Source organism: Pan paniscus, chromosome 13, assembly GCF_029289425.2.
Source record: "Pan paniscus chromosome 13, NHGRI_mPanPan1-v2.0_pri, whole genome shotgun sequence".
Lineage (NCBI taxonomy): Eukaryota > Metazoa > Chordata > Mammalia > Primates > Hominidae > Pan > Pan paniscus.
In genome coordinates, this window is record NC_073262.2 from 140,124,598 (window position 1) to 140,146,159 (window position 21,562).

Sequence of the window (21,562 nt, forward strand, 5' to 3'; positions counted from 1 at the left end):
GCCAGCAAGCTCGACCAGAGATCAGATGGGGGGTCTCCAGGGTGAGAGGGGTCAAGGGCAACTTCAAGGTTGTGGCCTGAGCAACTTCAAGGACAGAGTTGAGGTCAGCTCTGCTGGGGAGGCCACAGATGGAGAGGTTTGGGGGAAATGTTTCAGGCATGTTGAAGTGACATCACGCAGGTGTGTTGAGCGGGTGTTGGATACATACACTAGTCCGGAGCTCAGAGGAGATGCATTACGAGAGCTTCGTAAAGGTGAAGCTTCATATGGTGAAACGGATGAAAGGTATTTGTATTCATTTCTGGGACTGCTGCATATATGACTTGTACAGTACAGATTTAGTGGTTTAAAACACACAGCTGTCCTGCAGTTCTGCAGGTCAGAGGTCCTAAAATCAAGGTGTCCTCAGAGCTACATTCCAGCTGGAGGCTCGAGGGAGGACCCATCTCTTGGCCTTTTCCAGGTTCTAGAGGCTTCCTGGACTCCTTGGCTCCTGGCCCCTCCTCCACCTCCAAGGCCATCAGCACAATGTCTAACAATGTCTCTTTCTGCCACTGCCTCTCTCTCACCCTCCCTCCCTCACCTGTGCCTCCATGCTCACATCTCTCTCTTTGACTTTCCTGCCTTCCTCTTTCCCCTATGAGGAGAAATATGGTTACATTTAGGGACTGCCCATATCATCCAGGACCCTCTTCCCATCTCAGGATCCTTAATGTCATTCCATCGGCAAAGTCCCTTTTGCTATGTGAGGTGACATTTTCACAGGTTCTTGGGACTAGAACATGAAGGCCTTGGGGCGGGGGGTGGCAGCATTGTTCAGCTGACCCCAGCATTTAAAGCTGCAGGGCTGTAGGAGACTGCACTGGAAGGGAATTTGGATAGGGACCAGCCCCGGGGACGTGAGCTCAAGCATGTTGAGGAGACAAAGCACCAAGAAAGGAGACAGAAGGAGCAGTAGAAGAGGGACTTTGGGTTCCCATGCTGAACAGGGTCTGCAACAAACCGTTAGGTGAAGCAAGAGCAGTTCAGCCCCACATGGAGCAGGAGGCGCTCGTGTTGGTGGGGAGGGGCCGGGGTCAGAGCCTCCCCACCATGCGATCCCCTACTCTCCCTCGGCCCTGGACCACCAGTCACCCCTGGATTTCATTATAGCCCAGGTTTCACCACTGGCCTCGGGGGAGGGCCCAACCTGCTGGCCTTGGTACAGCCAGTACCAGCCTGGTGGCCATGGCCGGCCACGACCAACTTCTCAAAGCCTGAGCAGAGGCTGCCGACCAGCACGCAGCTGACCGCAGGGCTGACACCCTGTCCCCTTTACTCTGGCAGGAAAATGCGGTCTCACGGGCCCCGTCCTCACCCCTCCACTCTTGAGTCTCAGATCCCCCATTTCCACATTCTGAAGTCCCTCACCCTCTCTTTCCCATTCTCTCTACGTAAACTCAAATGTTCTCTCACTGTTTTCACCAGAGCAGCAATCCCTGCGTCAGCTTTGGCGTTCAGGCTGTGCCAAGGGCAGAACATCGTTCTCGTTAGTAGAACCCCCTTCTGGGTGGATCCTTCCCAGGTGCATGCTGCCCTGTCTCCAAGGCAGCCCTGGCTATTGTCAGCCCTTATTTCAAATGGCAACTTGTAACTTCTCATTGCCTGAGTATAGGCGAATGCAGAGAAATGGAAAAGGGGGGAGAACCATGTTTTCCAAGGAGCAGAGGGAGGGAGCAAGTGGGGCCTGGGGGTCCCGGGCAGGCACTGTCTTCCAGGGGACTGCTGAGTGGTCCGCCCTGCTCCAGTCCAGGCTTATCTGAAGCGGGTTTAGCAGAAACCCCCATGCATTTCCTGTCTGTGGCTCACCCCCTTCTGACACCCATCTTTCCTTATTTCATGCTCTTTTCATCATTTCACATTGCAAAGAAGGGACGCACCCAGGTCACCTCCCAGAACTCTTAGGACAGGACGCACCCAGGTCACCTCTCAGTACTCTTAGGAAAGGACTTTTGTAAGAACATGGGTTCTGATGACCCTGCCTGGTGGGCCGCTGATGGCCAGTTGGTTACAGCCGAGGTCACATTGTTCATTCTGTGCCTGAGGCTGTTTGCTCAGAATGAGCCAGTGGCCGGGGCGTTAATTGGCCCACTCTGCTATGTGATTAGGGGGTGGGCTTGTTAAGTCCCCAGATGCCTTCTGATGGGAAGGGGCCGCATGAGCATAGAGTACTGTGTTGAAAATGTCAGTGAGCAGAGAGGCAGTGCTATGAAAAGCCTGTGTCAAGGTAGTGTTAGGTCGAGAATACTGAATGCCCAAGTGGCATTGCTATGATGGGTCTTACTATGAGAGTACATGTCAGCAGGTGACACATTTGGGAGGCAAAGAATCATGTAAACCAGTGGTCCCCAACCTTTTTGGCACCAGAGACCGGTTTCATAGAAGACAATTTTTCCACAGATGTGAGGGGCGGGGGGAGGGGGCTGGGGGCGGGGTTGGAGATGGTTTCAAGATGAAGCTGTTCCACCTCATTCTCGTTCTCATAAGGAGCACACAGACTAGATCCTTCGCAGGCACAGTTCACAACAGACAACTATGGGAGCTCTATGAGTATCTAACGCTGCCGCTGACCTGGCAGGAGGTGGAGCTCAGGTGGGAAATGCTCTCTTACCTGCCAATCACCTCCTGCCATGCAATTCGGTTCCTCACAGGCCAGGGACACTTACTGGGCCACGGCCGGGGCTTGGGGACCCCTGATGTAAACAGTGTGGTGGCAGAGGTAGTTAAGAGGTTTTTGAGTTTCTTATTGTTTCATTTGTGCTTGTCTTTTGTTGACTGCCCTATTGGTTAAATATGTCACTAAAAGGAGAGCTGCCTCTACCTGTGAGAAGACTTGTCACAGGTGCCTTGTGAGCCCCGGGGAGTGGCAGGGCCCTGGCGTGTGGGCACGCATCAGGTGCAGCTGCCTTGAGCACCGCAAGGTCGAAACACGCCTCGCAGTGTGCTCTGCTCAAACCAGGTGGTGTGGACACTCTGCAAGGCCACAGAGGAAACAAGCGTAGAAAAAAGGCTCTGGTTCTTGGCACCAAAATTGGTTCTGCAGAGGAGCTGGTGAAAATACCAGAAATCCATGATGAAACGGAAGATAACTTTTACAATAATGAACCTCCTTCCCCGTCTTTCATCATTGCTAATCTGTGCGTTTAACCAATTTCAACATGAACAGTCATCTGTGTGCTGCTGCCACAGAATCCCATTCTCTGTAGCGTCTCTCTGGGTGACATCCTCGGGGTCCTCATGTCTGCTCCCGGTCACCGAGTCTTAAATATCTGAATCAGCAAGAGGCTGGATGAAGAAACTGGTTCTCAAGGGACCACTAAGTAGGTGGCGGTAACAAATGTAGCAATTCGGGAACCTCCCAGCAGTTTCCCGTGTGTCTCACATACTCTGAGAGGGATGCCCGTGGGCGCGACCCAGCCCGAGGAAACTCAACGCCACTGATAGGAGAGAGGAGAGAACAGGGGTGGGGGAAGTGTGAAACCAAGAAACACACCATCATTTCTTGGAAAGAGCTTTACTACCCAGTATATGCATCAGGGGAACACAGTGAGCAGACTCAAGGCCAGTGCCCCAGAAACAAGTTTGCCAGGGGGATGATTTGCTTAAGAGCGGATTCACTTAATGCACCAATTATCAAACCAAAGAAAATGCATTTCTTTTAACAGTCTTAAAATTAGCAGATGTGTGTCAGATGGATTCCTGCTCAGTATTTCTCCCCAGATGTGAGCATCAATCACGTTGAAGGACGCTGGGCAGGGTCTGGAGGTGACGCCTGCACCTTTTCCCACAGCGTCAGAACAACACAACTTTGATTTCTCCTCTGTCAAAGCAAGGACAACAAGCTGGTCCAGATCCCTGATATGCTGGAGGAAGGAGGGCATGTGACCCTGAGACCCCCATGAGCAGCGTCCTGTCCCCAAGCCACGGAAGCTCCTGCTCCCTTGGCCAGGCCTGCCCCTCCCTCCAAGCTGTGCTGTGGACATTCGGTGACGCACACGCCTGACAAGGCTCTCCTTGCTGGCCCTTAGGAGGGATCGGTGAGAAGGAAGGGGAAGCCAGCACGTCTTGATCTAGCCCAGGCAGGCATAATCTCTCTCTGAAGTCATCTGTGCCACTAGGGATTTGGGAATGGGCTGTTTGCTATATAGAGTGAGAGGGCTGTTCCTGCCTCCCACGAGGACACAGTGCTGTGCACCATAGAATCGAAAACTTGAAGATGTACAAAATTAGGATGTTAGCACCACTGGCATCAGATAGGCATTTTAGGATAGATTTGACTTAACACCCACATCCTATCCCAGGAGCTGCCCGATCAGCAGCCCCTTCTCAGCCTTTGTCCCTCCTGACCCTCTGTTTGTCCTGGGTGTTCCTTTCCCCACACTCTCTTGACTTTACTCTGTGGTTAGTTTGAAGCCTCCTCTTTTTCCTGCTGGCCCATTATTGGAATAAATTGCCAATGACAGATCTTCCCAGAGGGTTTGGGTCCATATGCTTTCATGGATGGATCTTTTAAATGGTCAAAGAACAGATAAATCCTGTGTGATTTAAACTGCTTCACGGCAGAGTGTTCACTAGCCTCGCCCTGACACCTCATATTGATGAAGATAAAGAAAAATATCTATATAGCCCTGTTAAATCATCATATAAATAGACCTAAGGCTGCACTGTCCAGGACAGAAGGTACTAGCCACTAGTGGCTATTAAAATTAATTATAATTAAATAAAATAAAATTATAATTAAATAAAATTTAGCTCTTCAGTCTTATTAGTCACATTGCAGGTTTTTGATGGCCACATGTGGTTAGTGGCCACCATATCAGATCTTTGCAGAGGCCCATTTGGAATAAGGTAGCAAAAGTCTTAAAAGTATGCTCACCCATTGAGCCAGCAGGTCCTCTGCTGGAAGTCATCATAAGGAGAGAATCAGACAAGGGTTACAGGAGAGAAGAACTAGAAAGACCCTAATGTCCAAATGTTCAGGCTTTGGTTAAATACCAAATTTAACAACGGATTTAATAATAGGTTGCTCAGCACCCAATGAAAATAATGATAGAAATAAATTGACATTAATAGTTCACAAGACATTGTCCAGTAGAAAAAGCAAGTTGTGAAAATGTAATTTTATCCCATTTTACTGTTTTTTTTTTTGTTTTTTGAGACAGGGTCTTGCTCTGTTACCCAGGCTGGAGTGCAGTGGCGTGATCATGGCTCACTGCAGCCTCGACCTCCCAGGCTCAAGTAACCCTCCCACCTCAGTCTCCTGAGAAGCTGAGACTACAGGCATGCATCAGCACACCTAGATACTTTTTTAAATTTTTTGTAGAGATGGGGTCTCTCTGTGTTGTCCAGGCTTGTCTTGAACTCCTGGGCTCAAGTGATCTTCCCACTTCAACCTCTCAAAGTGCTGGGATTACAGATGTGAGCCACTACACTTAGCCAGATTTTACTTTTTTAAAAAATACGTAGAAAAATCCAATAATGGTAGCAGAAGCTCAGCACTCATTGAGCCCTCTCTGGATGTGGCTCTACGTCGTGTGTTGGAGTCTAGTCCCTTCTCTGTCTCCTTTGCTGGAACTTCTTGGACTCTTTAAGTATTCCCTTTCGCAGGGTCGAGGGCCCTGGCCTCAACTCTCTTCTCTGCTCTGTGTCACTCACTTCTCCAGTGACCTTGTCCAGCCCCAAGGTTTTAAATGAGTTCTAGACCAGCACTGCCTGATGGAACTTTCTACAGTGACGGAAATGTTCGTATCTGCATGCCCCATGTGGCAGCCACTAGCCACCCAAGGCTATGGAGCACCAGAAGTGTGGCTAATGCAACTGGGGAAAAAAAGTTTTAATCGTATTCAATTTTAATTAATTTAAACATAAATAGCTGCATGTGCCCTAGCAGCTAGGAGCTACTACAGCAGCTAGACAACACATCTAAACAATGAGTCCCAAGTTTACACCCACATCAGAGACACATCCTCTGAACTCTGACTTTTGTAGGCAAAGGCTTGCACGACACTGCGGCCAAAGTGTTCCACTGACATCTCTGTCCCAGCATGTCCAAAACAGAAGTTGTGATTTCTCCTCCACCTCCAAGCACCCCATCCCCATCTTGGATGCAGGCTGTTGCCAAAGTTAAGTTCCCAGGACTCATGGCTGTCTCTGCTCCTTCCCTCTCACCCCACACCCCACACTCAGCCAGTCCCGTGGCTCAACCAATACAGCCACTGCTCACCGCCCTCAATGCCAGCCTCAGGTCACACCACACTGTCTTTCTTGTGGACACCACAGGAATCCACCCCACACACACACTTACTCTTCTCTCCCTCCACCCTCACTGTCTTGTTGTCCATTCTCCCCACATCCCCCAGACTCATGCCTTAAAAATGTGGATCAGGTCATCCCCCGGCTCATAACCCCCACAGAGCTTCCATCACATTTACGATGAAATTCGCCCTCCTCACCCCTGCTCACCGTGGGACCTCACTCCCTCCTCCATTTCCTCCTTAGCGCTTCTCCAATGCCCAGTGAGTCATTTCCTTGTTAGTGTCTTATCCCTGCCGGCATCTAAGCCCCATGAGGTTTCTACTGCTTTGGCGCTGTGTCACCAGCCCCCAGCACAGTACTGACCATGGAACGACTCCACAGCTCTCTGGGCTCACATTGGGTGATGACCTCTTTCAGCTTCATCTCTGTTGTCTCCTTTAACCCTCAGACACCCCTGTGATGTGTTTACTTTTACTGTCCCCATGCACAAGTGAGAAACTGAGTCTGGGGCGGGTTACCCAGCTGTGATGAATATCTGGTAAATGTTTACTTTTAGCATTCGCGGGTCTATCTGCAGTGAGTGAGAGCTTGCTGTGTATTGGTGTATTGTCCCGTATTATTGTTCCTCTCATCTCCTATTTCCCCCATAAATATATATTACATCTAAAATAATTCACTCTAGGCCAGGTACAGTGGCTCACACCTGTAATCCCAGCACTTTGAGAGGCCAAAGAGGGTGGAGCACCTGAGGTCAAGAGTTCGAGGCCAGCCTGGCTAACATAGTGAAACCACGTCTCTACTAAAAAAAAAAAAAAAAAAAAAAAATACAAAAAATTAGCCAGGCATGGTGGCAGGTGCCTGTAATCCCAGCTACTCAGGAGGCTGAGGCAAGAAAATTGCTTGAACCTGGGAGGCGGAGGTTGCGTGAGCTGAGATCATGCCACTGCACTCCTCAAAAAATAATAATAATAAATAAAATAATTAGATCTAATTCCTTAAATATCTAATGTGTGTTAAAACTTTTCCGCTCATCTCCAAATAATGTCCAGACCTTACACTTGCTTGCTGTATCTTTTAAGTCTCTTTGAATCTGTAAGATCTCTTTTCAGCTCTGTTTTTTTAATTTGAAGCTTATGTGTAGAAGAGAGCTAGCTGTTTACTTTTGTGGAATTTTTCACAGTCTGGAGTTAGCTCAGGATATCCTCGTGATGTTTGCACCAAAGTTCCATTGTCCCTGTTTTCCTGTAATCTGGTGGTGAGTTCCATAGAAGTGGTCCTCAGAGTGCTCTCAGCTTGAGTGTTTTAGATTCATTCATATCACTTGGGTATTAAGAAGGTTTTAAGTACAGAAAAGATTATCACATGTTATTATTTTTTAATGTTCTACAAATACAAAGTAGGGCCAAAGTAAACCTTCTTGAAGGGAACATTGGTTAATAGTCACAGCTTTTTAACTCCTTCTGTCCCCAGAAAAGCCCAGAACTTCTTGGGCACCCATCCCTGTCCTGGACCCAAGGGACCTGGGGCTGTGCACAAAAGGAGCAGGCCTCCTCCTGGGCACCCTGGAGCTTGCATTGGTGCTGATTTGTGTCTTGCTTTGTATCATGCTTGTGTCAAGTTCTCCCAGTAACTGCTTTCTGCATTTGTTAGAGTAGCCCCTCAGCTGTGGTTATGGTAGAAATTAATGGATATTCTCCAAACCCAGGAAGAACTAGGAGACCATGCATAGCCGGACTTGGGTGACTCATGCCCTGGGGGAAAGGCTGAAGCCCAAACGGAACACCCTGTTTTAAAGGACACAGCCTACAAATCAAATATTAGGCCTGCCAACCTGCCCTGGAAAGGCAAATAGGTGGTGACGTGGATTTGTGATCTCTGCAAGCAGAGGAGGTTCAGAGAGAATCTGTGAAGGGTCTCCTAGTATGAGACACGGGCAAACCGTGGCTTGCTTTAAAAAAAATTTTTTTTTGGCCAGGCTCGGTGACTGATGCCTGTAACCCTAGCACTTTGGGAGGCCGAGGCAGGTGGATCACCTGAGGTCAGGAGTTCGAGACCAGCCTGGTCAGCATGGCGAAACCCCATCTCTACTAAAAATATAAAAATTAGCCAGCCATGATGGCAGGCGCCTGTTGTCTCAGCTACTCAGGAGGCTGAGGCAGGAGAATCGCTTGAACCCGGGGGGCAAAGGTTGCAGTCAGCCAAGATCACACCACTTCAGTCCAGCCTGGGCAGCAGAGCGAAATTCCATCTCAAAAATAAATACATAAATAAATAATAAAAATCAATTTTTTTGATCATAAGGAATTTGAAATCACCCTTAGCCGGACTAGTTGGAATCACTGACACAGGCAACTCTAGAGATGAAAAAAATAGGGGCTAAAACAGGGACTCTGCTGCCAAGGCAGGGCCTGGAGGGGAACGTTGGTCTGAGATGTTTTATGAGATTCTCTGAGGCTCCGTCTCTCAGCGCCTGCCGTTCTCACATCACCACTCACTTCCTCTTCATCGTTTTTATCGTCATCTTGGTCTTCCCCTTTAGAGGGTCTCCAGGAACCTGAGTGAGTTTCCAGCTCCCTCGTGGTAATTCCCGACACGCGTTCCCAGGATGGGGAGCCTGGGTCCCCGGCGCTGCTCCTCAGCAATGCTGCCGTCTTTCCGTCCTCTGCCAGTCGTTAGCTCTGACGTGAGGTTTACTTTGGTTGCCACGCTTTCAGTCATTTGGCCCCTGGATCCTGTGACTCACTGGATCTTTTGTGCTGCAGTCCCCAACTCAGGGTCACCCTCAGGAATCATTTCTCCATTACCTGGGGTCTGTCCTCAGGCTGTTTTCTCAGGCATGGCATGGAGTGTGGATTTTGTCTTTGAGGATCTGTTCCACTTGGCTGGGAGTACAATCTGACCTCACACGCTTTCCCCTACAGGCTGTGGGGATGCTTACCGGTGGTAAGCAGAATAATCCCCCCCAAAAAGATGTCTACTTCCCAACCCCAAGAACCTCTGAATTCGTGAGGTTATACAGAAATGGGATTATGCATTTTAGGCTGCCCACCGCTGGCCTGGACCTGGGAGATGATCCCGGGTTCCCTGGGCGGGCCTAATATCATCACAGGGGCCTTAGAAGCAGAAGGGATGGCTGGTTTTGAAGATGGAGAAAGGGGCCAGGAGCCCACACACCTGAAGCCCTCAAGAAGCTAAACTGCCAGAGAGCAGATTCCCCTCTGGGGTCTCCAGGAGGTGCCACAATCCTGCCGACACCTTGATGTTAGCTCAATGAATCCTGAGTCAAACTTCTGCCCTCCAGAGCTGTCAGGTAATGCATTTGCATTGTTTTTTTATTGTGTTTATTTTATTTTGTTTTGTTTTTTGAGGTGGAGTTTTGCTCTTACTGCCCAGGCTGGAGTGCAGTGGCGCAATCTCAGCTCACTGCAACCTCCACCTCCTGGGTTTAAGCCATTCTCCTGTCTCAGCCTCCCAAGTAGCTGGGATTACAGGTGCCCACCACCACACCGGGCTGATTTTTTGTATTTTTAGTAGAGATGGGGATTCACCATGTTGGCCAGGCTGGTCTCGAACTCCTGACCTCAGGTGATCCACCCACCTTGGCCTCCCAAAGTGCTGGGATTACAGGTGTGAGCCACCGCAACTGACCAGCATTTGCATTGTTTTAAGCCATGGAGTTGGTGGAGCTCTGAAATGGCAGCAGTTGGACGGGAGCCACTGCCCCACGGCCAGCCCTCAGCCTTGCAGAAGGGCCCCCTGCATGACCTCCACTCTGTTGGAGGCCGCCGGTTCTGTCCACCATGCTGGTAGGGGTTTTGCCCACCCTGTAACAGAGTGGTCTTGTCAGTCTGTGTAGGCATCTCCTACCATCCAGTGACCCCTCTAATCTGAAGACTCAGCTCTTTCTTTGTTTCTTCTCTCTAGTTAGGAGAGTTTTCCTGTGTTGTTAGGGTGACGGCTGCCTCAGTGGCATGGCAAAAACTCATGGTCAAAAACTTCACCCAACCAAGCCGTGCAAAGGAAATACAGGTCTTTTATTTCCCATCTGCTCCCCTTCGTGAGACCCCACCCCTTGAGCAGCAAGACAGTGCAAGCTTCAGGGCTTCAGATCTCCCAGACTCTGCTCACTTACTGGGTCTCTGTTCCTGGCTCAGCTTCTCTTCCAGAGCTCCCCACAACCCCACCTCTGCTCCCCAACCCCTGCTTTTGGCCAGGCCAGCAGCTGGGCCTTGGGAGAAAGGCTCATGACCCTCCCGGTGGCCAGGTTGATGGGGTGTGGACTCCACACACTGTCCCCACCTCCTTGCTGGTCCTGATGCAGAGTGGAGGGCAGGTCAGCTTGCAGGATGGGGACCACTGGCTGGTATGTGAGGGGTACTGGCCAGGCACTGAGATGCAGATGGCACCCACCACTGAGACCCTGATCCCAGCCACATACCCACGTGCTGTGGCCTCTTCCACCAACCCCAAGCCTCTGCCAGTCCCCTGGCTGCTCCTCATCGCATGCAGTCCTGCTGGAGCATGGTTTAAGGATCACAGGGATGTGGATTCCCCACCACCCCAGCACCCAACGCAAGTGGAGGCCCACAGGACCCCTCAGGAAGGCTCTTCCCCCACCTGTGTGCTGGACCTTGGGGATGGTCACAGTGGGAGATTCCCCCTGCTGTGCCTGCAGGGGTGGCCACCAGCCCCACCATCCTGGGCTCTCCCCAGTATTCCTGCATATTGCCACCACACCCCTGTCTAGATTTCACCCCAAGAGGGGCAGAGCAGGGCACAGGTCTGACCCCTTCACCCTGCGTGGCTCACCAATCCTGTCCAGACCCCATCATAGGAGCGGCCTTTCCTTCCTCTTCCCGTCCTAGAAGCATTTTCCTTCCCTGGTCTACGCCCTTTCTTCAGAGGCCGCCGGGCCTCCCTTGAGGACAGGAGTGTCCCCTTGGCTCTGTTCTGCCCCACCAGTCACAGCTCTGGCGTGCGTGTCCCAGGGCCCTCTGGAGGTGGGACTGCAGAGGACAGTAATGTGGGTCCCCTGCCCCAAGGACAAGGACAGCACTTCCCTTCCACCCCACGCATCCCCGTCTCCAGGGCTCTGTCTCCCCTGGGAGCTCACTTTCTCGGCCTTTGCCATCATCTCCCCACTGTCTCCCATCGCTTAGTCCCTTTTCTCCACGTTCTGGGAGGGAGAGCAAACTTGACTTCGAAATCAGCAGTTCTCAAACCTTTGGGCCTCAGGACCCCTTCACATTTCCTAAATTACCGAGAACCCCAAAGAGTTTTATTCATATGGGTCATATCTATTAATATTTACCACATCAGAAATTAAAACTGGGAGTTAAAAATATTTATTTATTCACTCCTTTAAAAATAACAGTAAACCCCCTACATGTTAACATAAATACAGTTTTTATAAAAAATGAGATTTTCCCGAAATAAGAGCGTGAGGAAGGTGAGTGGTGTTGTTCTGCTTTTGCAAATCTCTTTAATGTCTGTGTAGCAGGACAAGCCACAGACAAGAACCCCTCAGACACCGAATTGTAGAAGGAAAGGGCTTTATTCAGCTGGGAGCATCGGCAGACTCACATCTCCAAAAACCAAGTTCCTTGAGTGAGCAATTCCTGTCCCTTTTAAGGGCTTACAACTCTAAGGGGGTTCATGTGAGAGGGTCGTGATCGATTGAGCAAGCAGGGGGTATGTGACTGGGGGCTGCATGCACCTGCACCAGTAATTAGAATGGAACGGAACAGGACAGGGATTTTCACAATGCTTTTCCGTGCAATGTCTGTAATCTATAGACAACATAACTGATTAGGTCGGGGGTCGATCTTTAACTACCAGGCCCAGGGTGTGGCGCTGGGCTGTCTGCCTGTGGATTTCATTTCTGCCTTTTAGTTTTTACTTCTTTTTTCTTTGGAGGCAGAAATTGGGCATAAGACAATATGAGGGGTGGTCTCCTCCCTTATCTGGAACAATAGAAGACGGGTGAATTCTCCACTTGCTTCTGCATTCAGTGGGTTGTAACATGTTTTCTAGGCTGTAGTATTTGAAGAAAATCTAGGCTCATACAGATACATAATTGAAAAAGGAATACTTGAATAGCCTTTGTAGACAATAATTAAAATCATGTGTTGTTACAACATGAAAACCCGGCAGTTGGAGTTGGTAGTTTTTTTCTTTTTTCTTTTTTTTTTCTTTTTTTTTTTTTGAGACAAAGTCTTGCTCTGCCACCCTTGGATGGGGTGCAGTAGCGCAATCTCGGCTCACTGCAACCTCCACCTCCTGGGTTCAAGCAATTCCCCTGCCTCAGCCTCCTGAGTAGCTGTGACTACAGGTGCGTGCCACCATGTCTGGCTAATTTTTGCATTTTTAGTAGAGACAGGGTTTCACCATGTTGGCCGAGCTAGTCTCAAACTCCTGACCTCAAGTGATCTGCCTGCCTCAGCCTCCCAAAGTGCTGGAATTACAGGCATGAGCCAGTGCGCCCGGCCAGTTGGTAGTTTCTTAAAGGTTAGTTGTGATGTGGAATCTGAAACCATGTTAATGAACTTTTCCTTTTCTGTTTGTTCAAATCCATTGGTCTCTCTTGCACTTGAAGTGGATTTTCTACCCCTGTGTGATTTTTGTAACACCACGCATTAATCATTTGGAAGACACCGGCTCACTGAGTGATGCAGACTTCTCAAATGTTGACACATTTCATATGCACACCAAAAGAGAACCACTTCTGTTACTCTCACCAGCGATCTCATCAAAAGTCTCCCGGTGTTGGAAACCCTCATCAAAAGTCTCCCAGTGTTGCAAACTGTCAAGCTCACAGAAGGCGATATATGTTTTCCAGAATTCTACTTTGTGCTTGAAAGCTTCCGTTTTATTACTGGCAATAAATACTGTCACTTCTTTTCCTTGAAGTGAGAGTCGCACTTTGTTCATTTTTGAGAAAATATCTGCCAAGTACCCAAGTCGAAACAGTTCATCTCTCTGTTGTTCTCTCAGGTGAAAATGGTATTTCATAAGAAAAGTTTCTAGCTCGGGTGGCGATCGGAACAATTGCCCAATCCTTTCAATAGAAATATCTGTCACCTTCAACATGTGGCACAAGAGCTTCCTGTCCTCCTGCAAGCTCATCTCGCAGAATCCTCAAAAGACATGGACTGGGGGCCACGGTTCAAAAAGACTCATAACTTTTAGGGTTTCATCAAGGTGATTCTTGAATGAAACTGTTTTTTCTTCTCATTTCTTTTTCTTTTTTTTGAGACAGCATCTCGCTCTGTCACCCACGCTGGAGTGCAGTGACACAATCTCGGCCCACTGCAACCTCTGCTTCCCTGGTTCAAGTGACTCTCCTGCCTCAGCCTCCCGAGTAGCAGGGATTACAGGTGTCCACCACTGTGCCTGGCTAATTTTTGTATTTTTAGTAGAGACGGGGTTTCACCATGTTGGCCAGGCTGGTCTTGAACTCCTTACCTCAGGTGATCCGCCTTCCTCAGCCTCCCAAAGTGATGGGATTACAGGTGTGAGCCACTGCACGCAGCTCATTTCTTTTTCAATGAAGGATCTAATGACTGCCAGAGCAGTTGGGCCCACTGCCCTGACTCATGCTAAAGCCTCAGCAGTTCATCCACTATTGTTTGTACACCTTCAGTGCAGGCATCAAAGAGCAAAGAAAAGGCAAATGATGTCTCAGCATTATTACAAAAATAGCTTTGGCCTTGTGACCCACCCCCCTAAAGGATCTTAGGAACCTCCAGAAGAGAGGTCCCTGGACCACACTTTGAAGACCACTCTTCGAAATCATTGGATCTAATATTCCACGGTAGAAATTGTGCCCATTTCCCCCTCCATTGTGAGCTGTGATTTCTCGCCATCTCTGTCTTAACCAGTTCTTCTCCACCTCCACCAGCATAGCCGGTGGTGCTCCCGTCTCAGCCTGGTTTCCTCCTGTGTCTCCTCTGTCCCTCTCGTTGAGACTGCACGTACTTGCTTATGCCCCATTCAGCACACCAAGCTGATTTGTTTCGAGCCTGTTTCTGATGGTAAGTCACATTCAGGAGGGTCTTTTATTCCTGAAGCTAACTTTAACTTGGAGCCACGTGCCGGGCTCTTGCCTGTTGAGGAGTGACTTCTGGTCAACCCAATTAGCAGAGTGCATGGAGTGCTCTGGCCCCATTCACTCCTCAGGATCGGAAGCTCCGGGTCTTGTTGATACGTCCTGGAGTGGCTGGCAGATGTCATTTGGTCTCCCCAAATGGAGTCTTCTCTGCCCTCCCTTCCTGGTCTCTGGCTAGGAAGAAGGGAAGTTATGTTTTAAAGAATCTAAAGCACAGTACAGTTCTCCTTTCCCCTAATTTCAGCCTCTGAAATATATCAGCCTCCAGCTGCTGCCCCAGGACACTTCTGGGCTCTTATTTAAGAGGACTCCTCCAGCCTGGGATGCAGGGCAGTACACATGTCCTTGTCTTTCTTCCTGCTGTGCTGGCCCTCAGGGTATCGTTCTGCCTGGATACAGAAGAAGAAGTACTCCCTGGGACAGAGGCGAACAAGCCCTGTCCAGCGAAGGGGTGGCCTCCAGGTTTTCTGGTTGGTGCAGAGCTGGCAAGGGTGGAAATGGAGGGAGTGAGGCCCTTCCCATCTGGCTCCAGGGACTTGTGCTTCTCTGTTTGGGACAAAGACTTTACCTTGTCAATGCAGCTTTATCTAAACTGTAGTCTGTGGATGGCGGTATCCCCCTAGATTCCTACAACTGCTTGACCCTTTTTCTCTTGGTTTTTGAAGCTATGGCAAGAGCCTGATTTTGTGTCCATCTCAGTGAACATTTTTGTAAATAGTGGAGAGAGGAAAATCAGTGAAGTTCAGCCAATTGCACTTGAAACCGGAGGTGGCCTCCCCCTGCCTGGTGGGACTCCTCCACTCTCTTCACCTTTGCTGCACTCTGGGTGTCCGCCTCCGAATCAGTGCGCTTCAGAGTTCTCAGAAGACAATGGCACCTAGTGTCCTTCTTGTTTTTGTCAGTAAGAATGGATTAATTTTATCTCATCTGAAACTGAAAATATTACGTTTGGCAGACATTCTCTGAAATCTAGAACAAAAGAACTGTGTTCATTATCATCTAAGGATACATTTTCCAATCAGTTCAACTTGGCAGGTTCACCAGGAAGCTGTGTTATTTAAACTCGGATGGTCTAGGAGAACTGTAGACTTCCGGGTGCTGGATGATTCCTGCTCTGGAAACTCACCGAGCCATTTCAGCTGCGCTCTAGAGGAGCAAACCTGGGGCGTTAGCTCGACTCTTGCCCCCCTGCTGAAGGAGACCAAAACAATGCTTGATCAGGAAACACCATCTGGCTTTGCCCCCAGGACTCTGTGACTGCCCTGGGGAGGGCGCAGTGACCTGCCAACCAAAATTGGTACAATTGTAAACAGCCACAGAAATGCTTAAATGCAATATCATTTCTATGAAATTAACGTGTTTCCATTCCATTCCAGCCACCAAAATTGCCCGTTTGAGCTCAGCCCTCAAAACAAAGATGCCTGTGTGGCTTTGCCCAACGTTGGGTCACTGTTTTCTGCATAGGAGACAGTTACTGTGTGTGTGTATGTGTCTGTGTCTGTGTGTGTGTGTATGTACGTGTACACACTTAAAGCCTGTTGCAAAAACAAGATGCCCAATATATTTCTTGTTTCTGATATTTTTCCAAGGGGGTTGAAGGGCAAGATTAAGAAGGAAAGCTCCAAGAGGGAGCTGCTTTCCGACACTGCCCATCTGAACGAGACCCACTGCGCCCACTGCCTGCAGCCCTACCGGCTGCTTGTGAATAGCAAAAGGCAGTGCCTGGAATGTGGCCTCTTCACCTGCAAAAGCTGTGGCCGCGTCCACCCGGAGGAGCAGGGCTGGATCTGTGACCCCTGCCATCTGGCCAGGTGAGCCCAGGCCTTGAGGTAAAATGACCTTGATAGTTTCTGGATCTGGCGTGTCCCTTCCATGGGGCTAGCTGAAGAAGGGTGGATGCACACATGCACACACTCGTGTGTGCATGTGTGTGTGTGTGTGTGCGTGAGATTTATGCAGGCCTGTGTACAGCACTCAGGCAGTGCCATGGGCCTGTGCTTGTCCCTGCAGAGTCGTGAAGATCGGCTCACTGGAGTGGTACTATGAGCATGTGAAAGCCCGCTTCAAGAGGTTCGGAAGTGCCAAGGTCATCCGGTCCCTCCACGGGCGGCTGCAGGGTGGAGGTAAGGAGTGGAGAGTAAGAACGGCTTTTTGTTCCCAGGCATTTTAGGAATATTAAAGCAGGTTCCTTTGGAGTGTGCATGTGTGTGTGTGTACGTGTGTGTGTGCATGTGTGTGTGCACATGTGTGTGCGTGCACATGCCTCTCTGTGAATTCCTGCTTCTGGCTGCTTTTTTTTTTTTTTTTAATTTTTGTAGAGACAGGCATCTCACCATGTTTCCCAGACTGGCCTCGAACTCCTGGGCTCAAGCAATCCACCCACCTCAGCCTCCCGAAGTGCTGGGGTTATAAGTGTGAGCCACTGCGCCCTGTGAAATTGGCTCCTTTTTATGTGAGGTGCAAACCTCTGCATCCCACTGGCCTGGTCTGAGCACCTCAGAAGTCCTGGGTGCTGTTGAAGTTGCCAATATTTGAAATTATATTGTTTTCAAATCTTCAAAGTAAGTTGAGAACTCAAAGCCAAGTTTCTGAAACCCAGCTGCTGATTGAATCACCAGGGTGCTTGTTAATACTACATGTTTTCCAAGCCCTTCTTCCCTGGGACATCTGGTTTGGGGCCTAGGCTCTCTCTTTTCAACAAACATTTCACATGAATCTGGTGATTATCAAGATTTAGAGAAATCTGTTGTAATTCAGTTGTTTTCATCTTTTGAATCCTAGTATTTATTTCAATTTGAAATCCAGGCAGTAGGCTTAAACTAAACAATGTGTTTGCCTGTAAGATCCCCCATAAGGCATTTGGAAGAGATCTTTTTAGGGAGAGGGTGGGAGGATGCCGGGGGGTCTTTTGCATTTGAGTTTGAAGGGAGCTAACCCAACAGTGTTTTTGAGAAAGCTCACCTTGTCCGTGTTACCTGGAGTCCAAGGCTTCTGCCACTAAGCCCGGCCAAGCATTCGGGTGGGACAGCCGCCACCAAGCCAGGTGTCTGGGGTCTCAGTGTCCTGGATGACTCCATCTGCAAGACCAAGGCGAGTTTCTCCAGGGCCACGAGGCAGCGCCTGGCTCCGGCAGCTGGGCACGTCCAGGGCAGAGGCTGTGCTTCTGGATTGGGGCGTCCTCACCATGCCCCAGCCCAGGCGTCTCCCCCAGGCCTTCCTTCTGGAGAGACACCTTATTCGTGCCTGTCCCTTAAAGCCTCAAGTTTGATTGAAGAAGCAGAAGTTGGCATAGACACCTTTGAGCATTCAAGCTCTCGCCGGGCCTGCTGCAGGCATTTCAAGGCATCTTAGCCTATCGTTTAATTTAGGACAGAGGCCACGGAGAGGCACCGCTGGAGCAGCACACTGCACACCACAGGGTGGCTGCACTTTTTGGGGGGTGGGGGTGGGGATGGGGGCAGGTATGATCAATCATCCAAACCAGGGCATTTTTAAGAGTAAAAGGAGGCTCTACTGATAACATTCTGCAACAACAGATGTGACTAGGAACGGCCGGTGACATGGGGAGGGCCTATCACCCTATTCTTGGGGGCTGCTTCTTCACAGTGATCATGAAGCCTAGCAGCAAATCCCACCTCCCCACATGCACACGGCCAGCCTGGAGCCCACAGAAGGGTCCTCCTGCAGCCAATGGAGCTTGGTCCAGCCTCCAGTCCACCCCTACCAGGCTTAAGGATAGAAACGACACATAACACCGGGAAAAGCCATGCTGTCAAGCATCTGAGAATCTCAACCCCAGAGGCAGTCTTTAGGGACTGGGGTGGGCTCAGGAAGCTGTATTATTTCAAAGGACGCAGAGTTTCCACAGCTCAGCCCAGAGCTGCTGGAGTTCACACGGCCCACCAGAACCTGCCGACTTCAAAATCATCACCACCAAGGGCCAGGAGGTGGCGCTGTGGGGCAACAGAAAACAGAAAACAGCTGCTCCTTGAACTTGGATTCCCAGCAGCTCCCCCAAGCGCCCACAGGGGCTGCATTCCTCCCTGCTGGACACCTGTAACTACAACATTAAAACAGGGCGCAAGCAAGGAACACAAACACTGGGAAAGCTGTGCCTTTAAAAAAAAAAAAAAAAAAAAAGGAGGGTAAAAAAGCTTAAGGTTAATGTTTTGAAACCTGACCCAGCCAGGGCCTAATGCAGACCTTGTCCAGCTAGTAAGTGGGCCGCTGGGGGTCTTCATTGAGTGAACCTTCAGAGTGCTGGTGTTTCACCAAGGCCTTCCATAGAGGACGCGGCAGGCTCTGCAGGAAGCAGCTTCGATGGCCGATGGCCAAGAAAGGAAGGGAAAACCCCTGGACTGGTCGCTGGGCACCCAGTCCCCCTACCCCCGTGCCTTCCCTTCCAGTGCCTTTCCCTCTTTCCCTCGGTGGTAGCTTTGCCTGACAGTGCAGACCTCGCCTGACGTCAACACTAGGTTCTTTATGCTCATGTGGTTTTATTTTTGTTTTCTCCTATCAAGAGTGGTCAGAAAATCTCTGTTCCATGTCAGGAACAAGGAAAATCTTTTGGAATTTTTTTGGTTTTTTTCTTTTTTTTTAGCATGACTTGATCAGATAGGTAGGATAATGTTGCCCCCTTGGCACAAGTGCAGAGTGACAAAAGGGACCAACACTAAAAGGATCCCTGAGATCCCGGGATACTTCCTCTTCATGTTCATCGTGGGGGCCGGGGACATCACCCTGACAGGTGGGTCCCCAGGCCCCAGAAAGCTCATTTCCGCATCCCTGGGTGCAGGGGGAGTTCACGGGGTCTCTGCCTGTTGGTTTGGGATGCGTCTCCTCAAGGCACTCACTGTCCAGAGAGAACAAAAATAAAACCAGTTCTGCTCTCTGGCTCTGTCATCTGGGCACGTTTGGAGCCAAAAGCCTTGACCTTCTGAAAGTTCACTGAAAAATCATCTCGTAAAAGGCAGATTCATTGGACAAAAGATTTAGAAATGTGTTTACCGTGTATACATGGGAGCCTTCAGAATACAGACCCACAGATGCAGGGAAATTGTCCATTTTTATGCTTAGGTTCAAGAAAGGGTGGACTGCATGTGGAAAGATTATATAACAAGGCCGGACCTGCTGCTGATAGGCTGAGTGGGGAACCTAGCAAGGTCTGTCTGCCTGGATTCTTCTTGGCCTTTCCTCCTCCGAGAATGGGGCGGGATGCTCTCTGGAGTGGGGGTCTTATGACCTAAAGTCAAACAAGCAAGGTCAGATAATTTCTTTTTTTATTTTTAATGTTTTATTTTTAGAGATGGGTTCTCACTATGTTGCCCAGGCTGGTTTTGAACTCCTGGGCTCAAGCAGTCCTCCCACTTGGGCCTCTCAAAGTGCTGGGATTACAAGCATAAACCATGCATGCCCAGCCAGATAATTTCTTTATGGCTAGTTTTTACACAGAAAAGTAGAGGGAAAGAGTGATATTTGTATGTTTTATGGCTGGCTTTGGGAGAAAGGGATACTGGTTTCTATGTCCTGCCTTGGGGAAGAGGGATTCTAGTTTCTGTGGCTGGCCTTGGGGAAGAATGGGCCTGAGAGACAAGAGGGCAGGAGAAGGTCAGAGAGAAACTTTGCTTCTGAGGCTGCTGAGGCCCTCATTTGGGGGCATTGTTTTCTGAGCCCCAGCAGCATTGCCAGCCAGCCAGGCATCCGCTGAGTGTGTAAAAATAGACCTGTCAGAGCTCAGACACGGGCACCTGCAGGCCCCTTTAAAACCCTTGACAGCTTTTATCTTTAAGAGAAAGATTTAAGTAAAAAATGTACCAGGCTGCCTCCCCCATCTTTCCTTCCACTGGGGAAACTGAGGCCCTCTGAGCCCAGGCAGGCAGCCGGTCCCCTTGACTCACCCCAGCATCTTCCCAGACATTCCTAAACAGGCAGCAAAGCAGTGAATGGCAGTGGCAGCTTCAGGCAGGACAGGCAGTAACAGTGTGTGCTTGTCACCTGATCTCAGCTGTTTGTTATAAAGTCCTTCGTTCAGATTTCCAGTTTTGCCAATTGGTTGACTATTTCTATCTCTGTATTGTAAATGGAAAACTGTACAATGAGACTTAATTTTCCATCCCATGTAAAAGATCACTGCTGGCTCAGGACAGAGCCTGAGAACCCAGAGCTGCCCAAGGCCCAGTCGATGGTAGAATTGTAAGCTGGTGTGGACATCACAGAGGAGGGTGTACGGCACTCGGGGGTGGATGAAAGGAGGTGCACAGTGAGGTCTCCATCTCGCAGGAGGCTTTGGAAGATGCATCGGTGATTGATTGAGTACATCCGCCGAATGCTTGCCAGGTGCCGGGTCCTGGGCTGTCCTGAGGGTAGTGCTGTGGAAGAGCCAGGCCCTGCTGTCCCCACTTGGGGACAGTCAGCACAGCCAGTCCAGTGAATAGGGACACTTGTGCCTCTGGGAGTGAAAACCACAAGGGAGGAGTTTCCTGCAGAGGGGCCCCAGGCCCGAGAGATGAGGATAGGATCCCCACGGGGATCACAGGTGGGCCAGTCAGGGAAATGTCTAAAACAGAAACCACACGGTCGTTTCACATAAGGAACTGGTTCAAATGCTGTTAACCGAGAATGGGAAAAGGAGATACTGAGGTATCAGAGGTCATAACTGCAGGAGTGCCTGCATCCCCCACAACTACCAGGGGTGTAAGCAAAGGGCAGAGGCTGGGATTAATAGAAACAGGCAGCTCCAAGGAGGCCACCCAGGGGTGGGACCCAGCCCTCCAAGGCAGGGGTGCTCCCCGCTGGTGCCCATGTCTCAGGGGCCATGATGAAGCTGCACCAGCTGTCAGGGTCAAGGGCTTGGTGCTGGAAGCCACAGGAAGGGGAACATTCCTTCTCCTTCCTTTTCCCACTCCCACTCACTGCGAGCCGAGCCCTCACAGAGCAGCAGGCGAGGCAGAGGTGTGGTGTGCAGGGCCAGCTCCCACATCACAGAGCAGAGAGTGAAGGTGGCTCTGAGGCCACCCTGGGCCCTGCACCCACAGTCCTGCTTCCCTTTGCAGTTGACAGTGCACACTCCAATGCACCAATGCCTGCTTGTTCACACCTGTGACCCCTGAGGCACAGAGAGCAAGGTGCAGGTCCCAGGGCAAGGGTGTCCAGGGGCAGCAA

General features: G+C 50.0%; 1 protein-coding gene across 3 annotated transcripts in view; it reads left to right on the plus strand.

The window, feature by feature from the left end:
- MLPH (melanophilin) overlaps positions 1-21,562 on the plus strand; it is a 64,068-nt gene that overhangs the window by 7,533 nt on the left and 34,973 nt on the right. For all 3 annotated transcript variants that reach the window (XM_003813104.6, XM_003813103.6, XM_063595323.1), the window contains exons 3-4: positions 15,991-16,212; positions 16,412-16,524. In XM_003813104.6, the coding sequence (XP_003813152.3) occupies positions 15,991-16,212; positions 16,412-16,524 (335 nt within the window). The remainder of the gene's footprint in view (positions 1-15,990; positions 16,213-16,411; positions 16,525-21,562) is intronic.